Raw genomic sequence first — 16,132 nt, 5'->3', positions numbered from 1 at the left:
ATTATTAGCAGACTGATTTCTTTGACTTCTTGATTTTGTCCGCAGATTTAGGGCCTTTGATTTCCTTATATGATATGGTTATGTTCTTTTGCTCTTTAGACTCTCTTTATTACCATTAATGTATTTTATTGAGCACCTGCTATGCACCAGTATATAGATTTTCATCCTTGTGCTCAGTGATTGATTCCTTTGCCAAGTAGCAGGATAGTCTTCAAATCAACTTTGTAATTTAAGATAGAGGTCATAGAAGGGAGTATTAACAGTACAAGCTATTTGTATTAACAATACAAGCTATTTGGTGACAGAATCAGGATGCTCTAAGAAACAGAATCAATAGGGGGCACCTGGGTGGCTCAGTGGTTGAATGTCTGCCTTTGGCTCAAGTCATGATCCCGGGCTCCTGGGATCGAGTCCCACATCAGGCTCAACACAGGGAGCCTGCTTTTCCCTCTGCCTTTGTCTCTGTCTCTCTCTGTGTATCTCTCTTTAATAAATAAATAAAATCTTAAAAAAAAACAATAGGAAATAAATGTACATTTAAAAATATATGTTTATTCCTTAAAATAAAATGGTTTATTTTAGGGAATTGGCTCCTATGATTGTGGGGGCTGGCAAGTCTAAAATATTTAGGGCCCGCCAGAAAGCCGTAAACTCAGACAGGAGTTGTAGTCTTGAGTCTGAAATCTGTAGAGCAAGCTGGCAGGCTGGAAACTCAGGCAGGATTTCTGTGTTAGAGTCTTAAGACAGAATTCCTTTTCTAGGGAACCTCAGTTTTTGTTCTTGTAGTCTTCAGCTGATTAGATGAAGCTCACCCACATTCTCAAGGGTAATCTCTTTTACCTAAAGTCAACTAAATATAGATGTTAATCACATCTACAAATACCCTCACAGCAACATCTAGATTAATGTTTGGACAAACAAGTGGGCATCATAACCTAGCCAAATTGACACATAAAATTTAACAATCATAGTGGCTTCCTATTTTAACTAATTATCCTTACAACGTAGGTGCTAAGCTCAAGGTTTTAGTTGCTGAAAGAGTGTTTGTGCTATGAAAACATTTTTCTAAAATCTAAAAATTACAGCCTTTAAAAATGATTATTTAAAACTTGCACTTCTCCCAGAATTTCAGGACTTATCATCTAGTGTCAGAGGTAGAATGTGGGCATATGTAGATAAATAATACAGACTATACCATAACCAAGTGGGGTATATCCTGAGACTGCAGTTGGTTTAATATCTGAAAGCAATGTTAATATTTTATATATCAATGTTTAATATCAATGTTAATATTTTAGTACAACAAAGGACAAAAACCATATGATCATTTCAATAAGTGGAGACCAAACATGTGACAAATCTAGACTTTTCAAGATGAAGAACACTCAGCAAACTAGGAATAGAAGGGAACTTCCTCAACCTGATAAAGGGCATCTATGAAAATCCCGTGGCTAATATACTTAATGGTGAAATACAGAATGCTTTCCTGCTAAGATCAGGAACAAGGCAAGGATGTCTGCTTTTGCCATTCAGGGTTGATGGGAGATTCTAACTAGTATGGCAAAATAAATAAACACACATGTTTTTTGTTTTTTAAGATTTTATGTATTCACTAGAATCACAGAAAGAGGCAGAGACACAGGCAAAGGGAGAAGCAGGCTCCTCACAAGGAGCCTGATGTGGGACTTGATCCCAGGATCATGCCCTGAGCTGAAAGGAGATTCTCAACCGCTGAGCCACTCAGGAGTCCCACACATACACGTTAAAAAGGATATTTTTAAGGCACCCAGATTATAAAGGAAGAAGTGAAACTGTCTATTTACAGATGACATGATCCTGTATGCAGAAAATATCAAGGATTCCACAAAAATACTACAACACTTAATGAGTTAGGAAGGTTGTACCTCCAAGATCAGCATACAGAAATCCATTGTATTTTACATGCAAGCAATAATCTGAAAATGCAATTAGGAAAGCATTTAAAAAAAACAAAAAGAAAGCATTTCATTCCCAATAGCATCAAAAAGAATAAAATTCTAAGGAATAAATTTAACATAAGTGTAAGACTTGTACACTGAAAATTCTAAAATGTTGCTGAGATTGATGCTTTAAAGAGGTTTAAAACAATCTAAGTAATTAAACATCTCATGTTGGAAAACTCAGTATTGTCAAGATGCCAATGTTCTCCAAGGTGATCTAAAAATTGAGTCAAAATTCCAGCAGACTTTTTTTTTTTAAGAAATTGACCAGCCGATTCTTTTATTTATGTGCACATACAAAGGATCTAGCATATCCAGAACAATTTTGAAAAGGAAAAATGGGGGCCTGGCTAGCTCAGTTAGTAGAGCATGTGACTGTTGACCTCTGAGTTGTAAGTTTGAACCACTCACTGGGTGTAGAGAGTACCTAGAAATAAAATCTTAATTAAAAAAGAAAAAAGAAATGGAAGAACAAAGTTGGAGGACTTTCACTATCCAATTTAAAAAATTATTATAAAACCAGTGTGGTATTGGCAAACAAAAGTTATATAGATTAAAAAAAAAGTATATAAATCAATGGAACAGAATTGCAAATCAGAAATAAAACCTTAACATTTATGGTCAGTTGATTTTGACAAAAGTACCAAGACAAGGGGTGCCTTGGGTGGCTCGGTAAGTTGAGTGTCCAACTTTGGCTCAGGTCATGATCCTGGGGTCCTGGGATTGAGCCCTGTGTCTAGCCTAGCCCCTACAGCTGGTTCTGCGCTCAGCAGAGTCTGCTTCTGCTCCCTCTCTCCCTCCCCCCACTTGTGCTCACTCTGTCAAATAAAGTCTTGAAAAAAAAAAGTACCAAGACATTTCAAGAGGCAAAGGATAGTTTTTTGTTTTTGTTTTTTTCCAACAAATGCTGCTGGGACATTTGGATAATAATAAGCAAAAACCAAAAAAGACTTAGTTCTTCACATCACCAAAAATTAACTCAGAATGGATCACAGAATGAAAACGCAAGTCAGTCACAGAGGGGGAGAAAATATTTGCAAATTGTATATATGATAAAGGATTTGTATCAAGAATATATAAAGAGGGATGCGTGGGTGGCTCAGTGGTTGAGCATCTGCCTTCGGCTCATGGTATTATTCCAGGTCTGAGGATGGCGTCTGAAATCAGGCTCCCTGCAGGAAGCCTGCTTCTCCCTCTGCCTATGTCTCTGCCTCTCTTTCTGTGTCTCTCATGGATAAATAAATAAAATCTTTTTAAAAAAAAATAGAATATAGGGCAGCCCCGGTGGTGCAGCGGTTTAGTGCTGCCTGCAGCCCAGGGCGTGATCCTGGAGACCCTGGATCGAGTCCCACGTCAGGCTCTCTGTATGATGCCTGCTTCTCCCTCTGCCTGTGTCTCTGCCTCTCTCTCTGTCTCTATGAATAAATAAATAAAATATTTATAAAAATAAAATAAAATAAATAGAATATATACAGAACATGTATAATTCAGTAAGAAAAAGACACCCCCCCCCAAAAAAAAGAAAGAAAAAGACAACCCAACTAAAAAAGGAACAATGGTCTTGAATAGACCTTTCTCCAGAAAAGGTATACAAATGGACAATAAGCACATGAAAAGATGCTCATCATCATTAGCCATTAGGGAAATGCAAATCAAAGCTACAATTAGATACCACTTCACACCCACTAGGATGGCTATAATCAATATAACAACTAATAACAAGTGCTAGTGAGGATATAAAGAAATTGAAACTGTGGTACCCTGCTGGTAGAAATGTAAAACAGCGCACTTCCTTTGGAAAACATTTGGCAGTTCCTTAAATGACTCATTAATTCCACTTCTAGGTATATATACGCCCAAGAAAAATGAGGAAAAAAAATAAATCCACACCAAAACACGTGCATGAATGTTCACAGTAGCAGCATTTTTCATAATAGCTAAAAGGTGGAAATAACCCAAATGTCTATCAACTGGCAAGTGGAACAGCTGATAAAATGTGATAAGTCTATACAATGGAACATTATTTGGCAATAACAAGTAATGGCAATTATTTGGCAATAACAAGTAATTTGGCAATGAAGTATTGGTATTTGCTTCACCATGGATGAACTTTGGATACATTAATGTTAAGTGGAAGAAGCCAGATGCAAAATGCTATAACTTGTATAATCCCAAATATCTGTGAGGCAAATCCATTGAGACAAAGTAGATTAGCAAATGTGAGTGACTGGGGGAGGGGAAAATGAGTGACTGATAATGGGTTTCTTTTGGGGATAATGAAAATGTCCTAAAATTAGTGCTGAATAGTTGCATAACTGTGAATATACTAAAAAACCATTGGATAGTACACTTTAAATAGGTGAATTATATGTTGTGTGAATTATATCTCAATAAAGCTGTTTTTAAAAATGGACCTAAATGTTAGAATGAAAACTGTAAAACCCCTAAAAGAAGACATAGGAAAAAATATTTATTTGATTCAGATTAGGCAAAGAGTTCCTTGATAGAGTATCAAAAGCACAATCCAGAAGAGAAAAAACTGATAAATAGGATTTCTTCAAGATTAATAATGTTTCTGCTTCAAAAGACAAGAAGATGAAAAAACAGGCCACCTTTTGAATGAAAATATTTGCAAAATACACGGATAAAGGCTTTGCATCGAGAATATACCAAGAACTTGAACAACTCAGTATCAATGTGGCAACCCAATTAAAAGCTGGACAGAAGAGGGCCGCATGCATGGCTCAGTTGGTTAAGTGTCAGACTCTTAATCTCAGCTCAGGTCTTGATCTCAGAGTCATGAGTTCAAGCCCCATATTGGGCTCCACACTGGGCATGGACATGGACCCTACTTAAAAAATAAATAAAAATGGATAAAAGAGTTAAATAAAGATATCACTAAAGAAGATACAGAAATGGCCAACAAACCCATGGAAAGATGCTCAACACCAGTAGTTGTTAGGGAAATACAGTTAAAACCACAATGAGATAGGACTTCATAACCACTAGGATAGCTACAATAAAAGAAGACAATGTCAAGTGTTGGTGAGAATGTAGAGAAATTGGAATCCTTGTGCATTGCCCATGGGAATGTAAAATGGTAGCAGCCACTTTAGAAGAGTTTGGGAGAGTCTTAAAAAGGTAAACATAAATTTACTCTATGATCTAGCAATTCACTGCCATGAATCTATCCAGAAGATTTACACACAGGCATGTATGCAGATATCCATAGCAGCATAGTTCATAATAGCCAAAAATGAGAAATAACCCAGATGTTCATCAACAGGTAAATGGATTAATGAAATGAGATATAATCATACCATAAAATGCTGTTCAGCAATTTAAAGGAATGAACTAGTGATACATGCTGCACTACACGGATTAACCTCAAAAACATTGTGTTAAGTGCAAGAGACTGGATGTAAGGCTGTGTTATGAGTCCCGGTATATGAAATGGCTAGAAAAGGCAAATTTATAGAGATAGAAAACAGCAGTGTTTGCCTACAGGTAGGGAAGGGAGTAGGAATTAGTTGTAAATGGGCACAAAGGAACATTTTGGGTTTGTGGGAGTGTTTTCAGCTGGATTGTGGTGATGGTTACCAAAGTCACTGAATTGTACGATAGATGAATAACACCTCAATAAAGCTGTTAAAAATAACAGTACAGAGGGGTTTATGCCAACTGAATAAAATACAGAGAAGACCTTGATCAAAAAGTGTAGAGTTCTTGGGAGCAATGGCTCCTATGAACACGTCACACATCGAAGGACTCCCAAATAGTCCAAAGTGGGGAATAGCATTTGTAGTGGCCTTGGAGATTACTGGCGTGCTTTTTAAAAATTTTCTTTTTTAAGTTTTTATTTTAATTTTTAAATACTTTAATTTTTATGTAATCTCTGCACTCAACATGGGGCTTGAACTCCCAACCCCAAGATTTGGGAGGGAGGTAGGAGCCAAAAGAGAGAGGAACCAGATGGTGTGCTAAAGAAGATTTATCCCTTAGAGGTATAGGTTGTAGGGAGAAAACTAGAAGCATAGAGATTTGCTAGGGAACTATAATCTGATAATCCACTGTCATCAAACTACGAAAGGGCTGAGGTCTTGACAAGGATGCTTTGCACAAAGCACACATTCAATGTTTTTGTGATTTTGATGGCTGACATTTTTAACCTGGGTGACCAGAGAAGTAAGCACCATTGACAGAAATTGGGAATCTGGGGCAGAAACTGCTTATAAGTGAATCCCAAATGTCAGCTTGGGCTTTACTGTTCCTTAAGATCTAGGTAAATTAGATACTTACCCACTGTCCCAAATCATAGAGTATAGACTTCTAATGCCCCTTCCAAGATTTCTGTGAATTCCCACATGAGCAGTGGGACAACCATGTTGGCTCATGAGCTCCAGCTTGTTGTCTCTGCCCCCCAATAAATGTGACTTCAGTCCATTCTTCAGTTTCTCCAAAAAATTCCATTCACGTAAAGTATTCAAAATGTAAATTCTACTAAAGATTTGTGGAGGTTGATGAAGTTGAGTTTACATTGCAGAAATTCTGTAGGAATAGTGAAGATCATCACCCTAAACAGTACTTCAGCTAGGAGTTTCACTGGCTCTTAAGTTTACCGACTGGAGCCTTTCTCCATGCTGTTTCTTTCCTTTTACTTCTCCTTACTCTTCCCTTTGAGAAGAAAAATTACAAAGCAGGTCAAGTTGTATCAACAAATAACAAATGTGCCTATGCCCTTGATGTGTTGCTTTCCATCCTAAGTAGCTCATTAAGGTATATTCCAAAAAAAGATTGTGCCTTTGATAAGAGGAGTTCTGTGACAGTTCTTAAGATAAGATGCTCTTTATTTGTCCTTCTCCCAGAAAAAAAGGGTTATTCACTGAATTTGAAGCAAAGGTGGAGTATCTAGGTGAAAAGATATTGTAGGTGGTTAAAGATTGGACTGAAACTCCAAAGAAAGATCAGGGGAAAGTGTTTGGGAGCAGGGAAAAGAGAAGCTGATGTGTGTTAATTGCCCCCTGGGCCTAACAACAGTCCTTTGAAAGAGGTGTTACTATACATTTTATAGATAAACCAAAGCCCCCAAAAGTTAAAAAACTTGTCCTCAGTCACACAATGGTAGAAGGCAGCACCGGGATGAAATCCAGCTCTGTCTAAATCAGAGCCTCTGCTTTGGTTCTATGAGGGAGAGAGAGAAAGAATGAAAGAAAATGAGAGACCTGAGCTCTTAGAGACCTGTCCATGTTTGTGGGCTGCGTGAAAGCATGGAACACGTGGTAGGTAGGAAAAGACTCAGAACCATGAGGATTTTGAAAGCCAAGGGAAAAAGAGCCTCAGAAATGAGTGGAAGTCTTCTGAGCATTCATAAGGTGAATGAAGGGTGAGAACGCACTTGGCCTGCCGGGTATTCCAGGGAAATCTCAGTAGAGTGGTGGAAAGCCCTGCAAAGGCTTGAGGAGTCATTGGATGTAGGTGGGAGCAGACAGCAATGACAGATGGGTGTCCAGTGGGCAGATTTTAAGGCATGGCACACGAACTCTTTTTGTATTTTTTAAGTCGGGAAGACCAGAATATGCTTGCAGTGCAAGGCAAGCAAAAAAACAATGGAAAGAGGAATAGAAACATTGAGAAAGAGAGTGGTCGTTGATGAGGTCTCAAAGAAGTAGAGGCTGTTAGAGATAGGAATTCAAGTGAAAAAGTTAACTTTGGAAAAGGGAGAGAAGAACTATCTTCTTGAGACCAGAAGAAAGTACAGATAGAAATATAGGGAAGTTGCAAGGTGTTGAAACTTGTGTAATATTGAGGGGTTTGAGGGAATGTCACAAAGTAGAAGAAAGACTGAGGGGTCAGAGTTGGGACCTTGGGAATGGGAGGAAGGTTTGGATCTGTTGATGTGTGCCTTGCTTCTAATACTGTAAAGCTACAGTTATTAAAACTATATTGTACTCAAACACAAACTTCATTGTGCTCATTCAGAATAGAATAGAGTCGAGAGCTAGGTATATATAGCATGATAAAAATAGATTTTCAATTTAGTGGGGGTAATGGAACATTCAATAATTGGTGTTAGTAAAGTTTCCTGTTTGGAAAAAAATAATTAACCCCTTATCCAACACAGTCCATAAGGACAAATTCCAGATGTAAAAACAATCAAATAGCAACAATAACACCACGCAGGAGGGAAAAAAGCAAGCAAGCAATGCAAACTGGAGAGCAGGAATGTTCATTAGTAGGGAACCAGTTAATCTGGGCACTCAATGGGAATATAGTGTAATGGTTAAGAGTACACATAGGCATTCTGGAATAAAAATAGCTAGATTTGGGACCTGACATTGCCTTTCATTAGCTGTGTGACTTTGGATAAATAACTTGCTTTCTCTGTGCATTTATCATTGGTTCTGTAAAATAAAAGAATTTGTATCACCCACCTGACAGGGTTGCGGGAGGGATAACCTATGTTAGTACAGTGCTGGTATGGAGTAAGTCCTCAATATGAGGTTATTGTTATGTAGTCATTAGGAATAATGAGTTCGATCCCAAGTGCAGACGTGGAAGGATGCTTACAGTGTATTAGGGAAAAAAAAAAGAAAAAAAAAAGAAAAAAGTAACTTGCAGATCAATATGTGTAATATCCCAATTAAATTAAAAAAGAAAATAAATAAAACAGAAAACCTGAACATGTATATGTATATATGTGTAGGAAAATCTGGAAGGCCACAAACAAGTTGTTAATAGTGGAATTACTTCTCACGGAGTCGAGTTGGATTATCACTTTTTAAATTATATATTTCCATGTATATTTATTTTTTACTTTTTGCAAAAGGCATGTTATACTTGCATAATTTTTTAAAGATCTGATTTTGGGGATCCCTTGGTGGCTCAGCAGTTTAGTGCCTGCCTTTGGCTCAGGGCATGATCCTGGGGTCCTGGGATTGAGTCCCACGTCGGGCTCCCTGCATGGAGCTTGCTTCTCCCTCTGCCTGTGTCTCTGTGTCTCTCATGAATAAGTAAATTTTTTTTAAAAAAAGATCTGATTTTAAGTCATCGCTACACCCACTGTGTGGCTCAAACTTCTGATCTAGGATCAAGAGTCCCACATTCCACCAACTGAGCCAGTGAGGCACCTCTTGTGATTTTTCAAATAAAAACATGGATGGGGTGACTGGGTGGCTCAGTTATTAAGCAGCCAACTCTTGATCTCAGCTCAGGTCTTGATCTCAGGGTCATGAGTTCAATCCTCACATTGGGCTCCACACTGGACATGGAGACTACTTTAAATAAGTGAATAAATAAATAAATGCATGCATGAATAACAAAAAGAGTGCTGTAGTATTAGAATTGAGTCAAATAGAGGTATTTGAAAAAATTTCAGTTTTTTCATTTTTGTGACTGAAAGCTTAAAGTATGTTATTGAAATACCATGTAGGTAAAGATTTTCAAATACACGAAAATAGGATTCCCATAGCCAATTTTGTCATATTTTAATTTTGTATAAAATTATTTTAAGATATAGTTCCATTTTCTGCAGTATTCAAGTATATAGCTCTATTAGTTCAAAAGCAGGTAGCTGAAGATTAATATTTTTCACTTAAAGGCAGAATATTTCTTTACTATGTCATCAACAAGAACACAAAAAGAAGAAAAGATTATTTCCCTATCAAAATACCATTAACATTTAATTCAGAGCTGGAACAAATAGTCCTAAAATTTGTATGGAACCAAAAGAGAACCTGAATAGCCAAAGGAAAGTTGAAAAAGAAAACCAAAGATGGTGGCATCACAACTGTGGACTTCAAGCTATATTACAAAGCCATACTTGCCAAGACAGTATGGTAACTGACACAAAAACAGACCCCTAGATCAGTGGAACAGAATAGAGAACCCAAAATAAACCCTCAACTCTATGGTAACTAATCTTCGACAAAGCAAGGAAGAATATCCAGTGGAAAAAAGACAGTCTCTTCAACAAATGGTGTTGGGAATACGGGACAGCCACATGCAGAAGAATGGAACTGGAACCTTTTCTTCCATACGCAAAAATAAACTCAAAATGAACAACCTAAAGGTGAAACAGAAATCCATCAAAATCCCAGAAGAGAACACAGACAGCAACCTCTTTGACCTTGGCTGCTGCAGCCTCTGGCTAGACACATCTCCAAAGGCAAGGGAAACAAAGGCAAAAATGAGCTATTGGGACTTCATCAAAATAAAAAACTTTTGCACAGCAAAGGAAATAGCAAAACCAAAAGACAACCTATAGAATGGGAGAAGATTTTTGCAAATGTTTTATCAGATAAAGGGTCAGTATACAAAAATCTATAAAGAACTTTTCAAACTCAACACCCAGAGAATAAATAATCCAGTCAAAAATGAGCAGAAGACATGAATAGACATTTCTTCAAAGAAGACATACAAATAGCCAACAGACACATGAAAAAATGCTATCACTCAGCATCAGGGAAACACAAATCAAAACCACAATGAGATACCACCTCACACCAGTCAGAATGGCTAAAATTAACAAGTCGGGAAACAACAAATGCTGGTGAGGATGCAGAGAAAGGGGAACCTTCTTACACTGTTGGTAGGAATGCAAGCTGGTACAGCCACTCTGGAAAACAGTATGGAAGTTCCTCAAAAAGTTAAAAATAGAGCTACCCTATTATCTAGCAATTGCACTACTAGGTATAAACCTCAAAGATACAAATGTAGTAATACAAAGGGGCACCTGCACCCCAATGTTTATAGCAGAAATGTCCACAATAGCCAAACTATGGAAAGAGCCCCATTGTCCATCAACAGATAAATGTATAAAGTTGTGGTATGTATATAATCAATGGAATATTACTCAGCCATCAAAAATGAAGTCTTACCTTTTGCAATGACATAGATGAAATTAGAAGGTATTATGCTAAGCAAAGTAAGTCAATAAGAAAGAGATAATTATCAAATGATTTCATTCATATGTGGAATTTAAGAAACAAAACAGAGGAGCATAGTGGAAGGGAGGGAAAAATAAAACAAGACATAATCAGAGAGAGAGACAAACCATAAGAGACTCTAAACCATAGGAAACAAACTGAGGACTGCTGGAGGAGAGGGACATGAGGGATGGGATAACAGGATGATGAGCATTAAGGAGGCCACATGATGTAATGAGCACTGGGTGTTATGTAAAACTGATGAATCACTGAACTCTACCTCTGAAACTACTAATGCACTATATGTTAATTAATTGAATTTATTTATTTTTTAAAGATTTACTTATTTATTCATGAAAGAGAGAGACACACACACACACAGGCAAAGGGAGAAGAAGGCTTCTCACAGGGAGCCCAATGTGGGACTCGATCCCAGATCTCAGGATCATGACCTGAGCCAGAGGCAGGCGTCCAACTGCTGAGCCACCCAGGTGTCCCTAATTAATTGAATTTAAATTTTATTTTATTTTATTTACTTTTTTAAAAGATTTTATTTATTTATTCATGAGAGACACACACAGAGAGAGAGAGAGGCAGAGAGACACAGGCAGAGGGAGAAGCAGACTCCATGTAGGGAGTCTGGGACTTCAGGATCACACCCTGGGCCAAAGGCAGGCGCTAAACTGCTGAGCCACCCAGGGATCCCCGTATTTAAATTTTAGAAAGAGAAGATTACTTATGAATCTTGTAATAAAAACTCCTACTTAGCATAACGTAGTGGCTAAAATCCCAAATACGTTTTACTTTATCATTTAATCCACACAAATTATCAAAATTTTTTGCTTGCTCAACATTTTTGAGTTTTGTTTTACTTATATAAAACATAAAGTTTCCATGACTTAAAAAGCTTAAAATCTTTGATTTGCAGTTGTGCCATGGCAGTAAATAAACTGCTGTTACTTAGAGGCCTAGACAATTGTTGTTTTTTTTCCAAAGCCTGTGTCTATAGGCAGATACACTTCAGTAATTTCAGAGATTTGTAAACAAAAGTTGTTTTTTTAAATTAGAATTTCTGTTAACATTTAGGGTATCTGTAAAGTTTAACATGTACAATATAATGATATGATATATATCTATCTTATAAAGTGATTACCACAAGATGTGCCTTCTTAAATCTCACAAAGAAATTGAATATGAATTCTGATTAAGAAATTACAGCTAACTTGGGACGCCTGGATGGCTCAGTCGGTCAAGCATCCAACTCTTAATTTTGGCTCAGCTCATGATCTCAGGGTGGTAAGAGTGAGCTCTGCCTTGGGCTCCATGCTAGGCATGGAGCCTGCTTAAGATTCTCTCACTCTCCCCCTTCCTCTGGCCTTCCCCCTCCCCCTCCCAAAAGAAATTCCAGCTAACTAATAATGAAAAACTTGCAGTTTATCTATTTGTCATATATGTTCCCATTAGCAAATAGGCAAAGCATTGTAGCATAGTACTTTTTTCCCTGCCATTTCTGATTTTAGAGCATGGTTTACGCTAAGAAGTAAAAAATGTGCACAAGCAGTCCAAAAGGCATTTTTTTCAGGGTCAGTTAGTGCATTAGGTGTTACTGTTTGCTGATACGGTAGCTGTACATGACTGCACTGGTTTGTCCCTTTAGACAGCTGGGGCAGAGAGAAAGCTTTATCCAGGCTGCAGATGGCGGATTTGTTCTTTCTCACTAGTCTGTCTGGGGCAGGTTATTAGAGGGGTCCATTTCAGAAAAAGGAACAAGCAAACTTTTGGTTGCCTTAAGCTTATTTTCTTTTTTTTAACTGGTAAGGTATTTGTATTTTAAGTGCACCAAGGGAGATCATCTTTTTAAAGGAATTTTGCACCAACTCTGCTACTCAAATGAAAAGTCCTTTTTTCATCTCTCAAATATTGACCCTAATTTTAAATCTTTGTATATTTGTGTTCTTGATTTTTTAATGTAAGGCAAAACTACAATTAGCTTTATATTACTTTCTTGATCATTTCTTCTCTTTTAATATTATGGCCCAAAAAAGGCATTTCCAATAGAATCCTCTTGCCATCTTTAACCCCATACCTCCCAAGCTGCTAATGCTCTCTTCTTGTTAGGATCAATCACTGCCATCTGTAAGTTGATTATCTGGATTTCATTGTCCCTTCATCCCTCATGTGACTGTTCACAGGTACTAGAAATCAGCACATCCCACACTGAACTGAACCATATAGCTCTAGACACCAAACCTGCCTCTCTCTGTTCTTTATCCGTGACTTGGGCAAGCCATCCATCAATGTAAACTCTTTTATTTTATTCTAGTAATTTCTGTCCCCAACACAGGGTTTGATCTCACGACCTGCAAATCAAGAGTCGTATGCTCTACCAACGGAGCCCAGCAGGCTCCCCAAAATCTTTAACTTTTAAAATTTCAGCTAATGTATAATAAATATATAATCTCTAGTGTATAGAAAGTATATTTTGGTAAGGTTCAACAGTAAGTGACTTAAATTATTTGAGATGGCTGCTTCTACTTAAGGCAACTCAGCACCTCCCCCCTCTATAAATTATGCACTTGGAAAATAGGGCTTGCAAGTGCTCGACATAAATAATTGATAATTAAGCTTTCCTAAATGATGAATTTCACTGTTGTATCACTGCAGATGGCTGATGTTTGTATTTTTTTCAGTTTTGGGGGGTAACTTTCCTGAGTGATTGATTTAGGCTGCTTTTACTCTCAAATAATGTTTTCCTACTTGTTGTTTAAAGAATTGCCTCACTTTGTGGTGAGTGATTTTATCCACATTGCTTTGTGTAATAAGTGTTTCTAGACTAAAGCTCCATGTGGAGAAACCCAAAGATGAATATTTGGTTCAGTTTTTGTTAGAATATTCTTTGTCTTCCTTCCTATGGCTTCTTCACAGGCTGAAAGTGCTGAATCTCATTGTTTTTAGTTTGCTGTAAACCTTTAACAAAAGTTGAAATTGGAGGGGCGCCTGGGTGGTTCAGTCGGTGAAGCGTCTGCCTTCAGCTCAGGTCATGATCTCAGGGTCCTGGGATCAAGTGGGATCTAGCCCTGCATCAGGCTCCCTGCTTAGTAGGGAGTCAGCTTCTCTCTCTCCCCCTGTCCTCCCCCTGCTTCTGCTCTTTCTCTCTCAAATAAATAAAATCTTTTTTTTTAAAGTTTAAATTGGTTTAGAAAATTTATCTATACCCTTGCTGTGTGACAGATGAGGACAAAGCCTCTCGCTGTTTCATAAATTCTTTATGTTAATCCAGGAATTGGGGTATGTGAGGAGAACTTGGGCGAAGGCAGGTTGTGGTATAAATCCTTCCCTTCAGATGGCTTACCTTCCTGGGAGTATTAGATTATAGAATTTGGGTTAAGAGGCATTCGTCTAGTCATCTAGGTTGGAAAGTATTCCCAGATGGAATTTGCAGCATTACCTAAGCCTCCCATGGTGACTTATCAGTGTCGTCACTTCCTGGCACAGTTCCTTGACTGTCTGGACAGAGCAGATGGGGATTCTGACCCTTGACTGCTGATCGCCTCAGTTATTGTGGTGTTAAAAATATCCCTGCCTCCTGGCTAGCCAAGGTGGGGGGCTAAGAGCACCTGCCATGACCAATGTCCCTGGAACCCTGGCCATTCACAGTTAGTGAATTTGAGCCTTAGAGTGTGTGCGTGCGTGCATGTGTGTGTACACACGTGTGCATGCACGTGTATCTTTTCATAGCACTAAACTATTGCCCTGTTAAACTCCACAGTCTGTGTTGTAGGTAAAGCATAGGACACCTGTATTATTTAAATTCTTATTTTCCTGTTAACAATAATTTTGAAGCAAATATCAAAAAGGAAGAGCCTTCATTGTAGAGAGTTATGGAGGTATATACGTAGAGGTAGACAGGTACCGAGACTTCTGTGTATAAGGATGAGCTGGCTTAGGAATATCTAGGCAAAGAAATGTATGTGTGTGTATACAGGCTGATATCTGTAGTTAAGGTTTCTGAATGTACAGAGGATAGAAGGTAACCACTTAAAGTTTTAAGGGAAAAAATCAGGAACAAAATACATGTATATGTTCATTAATGTGCATCACGGGGCCTTCTGGTCTTTTGGTTGATAGTATTATAGGCAGATCATGATAAGGCTTCAATCAATAATGTTAAAAGGAAAATTGATCTATTTATGTTGGGTATCTTGAGTTCTCACTGCTATGATTTTATTTCATTTATGCCACGGTCCCAAATCAAGAGAAAATTCTCTTGGGGTTAACAGTTATGCTAATTATTTGTTTGAAGAGTTAACTTTTTTGAGTCGACTTTTTTTACTTGGTTTAGTTTGACTGGTTTCTGTTTAATGTTTCTGTCTCTCCCTGTCCAGGAAGCTATTTTGCCAGCCACTTCATTATGGGAGGAGAGAAGTTTGACTCCACACACCCCGAAGGTTACCTATTTGGAGAGAACAGTGATCTGAACTTTCTGGGGAACAGACCAGTAGCGGTATGGTTATGACCTATTTGCTTCCATGTGGGGCTTCAGTGGCCAATTCAAACAGTCTTATAAAAATAAGTTTGTAATCAGTGGCTCAGCAGTGTCTGTAGCTTGGTGTGAGTGGGAGCCAGACCGCACACAGCCTCTTTGCTGGCGGTGGGTCTCTTGTCACTGGAGGCTGACCCTGTGGAGAGGCTGCTGGAGTCTGCCTAAAGGCAAGGACATCTCACACTCTCCAGCTGTCCTAAAGATTCCTCTCTCTGCCTAAATGCCACCTCCACAGACAGCCCCCTCCCAGCTCGGCTAGCGCATCCTCACCTTGCTTTTTTTCTTCTTCATAGCACTTTTTTTTTTTTAAAGATTTTATTTATTTATTCATGAGAGACACAGAGAGAGAGGGAGAGAGAGGCAGAGACACAGGCAGAGGGATAAGCAGGCTCCATGCAGGGAGTCTGACGTGGGACTTGATCCTGGGACTCCAGGATAATGCCCTGGGCCGAAGGCAGGCACTAAACCGCTGAGCCACCCAGGGATCCCCTTCGTCATAGTACTTAACACTATGTAGGCTTTTATTTCTATTTTGCCTTCTGTTTATTATCTGCCCTCTCTTTTATTTTATTTTTTATTTTTATTTTTTTTTTATTTTTTGCCCTCTCTTTTAGAATGGAAATTTCACATGACAGGGACAGTTTTTACTGTTGCATCCCAGCACCTAGAACAAAGCCTGGTACATA

At 38.2% G+C, this 16,132-nt stretch overlaps 1 protein-coding gene across 4 annotated transcripts in view; it reads left to right on the top strand.

Moving 5' to 3' along the window:
• Window positions 1-16,132, top strand: part of RNF157 (ring finger protein 157) — an 81,231-nt gene that overhangs the window by 6,538 nt on the left and 58,561 nt on the right. For all 4 annotated transcript variants that reach the window (XM_055331070.1, XM_055331079.1, XM_055331097.1 and 1 more), the window contains exon 2: window positions 15,289-15,407. In XM_055331070.1, coding sequence (XP_055187045.1) covers window positions 15,289-15,407 — 119 coding nt within the window. The remainder of the gene's footprint in view (window positions 1-15,288; window positions 15,408-16,132) is intronic.

The sequence above is a fragment of the Nyctereutes procyonoides genome, unplaced genomic scaffold, assembly GCF_905146905.1.
Source record: "Nyctereutes procyonoides isolate TBG_1078 unplaced genomic scaffold, NYPRO_anot_genome, whole genome shotgun sequence".
Classification (NCBI taxonomy): Eukaryota; Metazoa; Chordata; class Mammalia; order Carnivora; family Canidae; genus Nyctereutes; species Nyctereutes procyonoides.
Note: the sequence above shows the minus strand (reverse complement) of the source record. Positions and strands in the feature narration are given on the sequence as shown.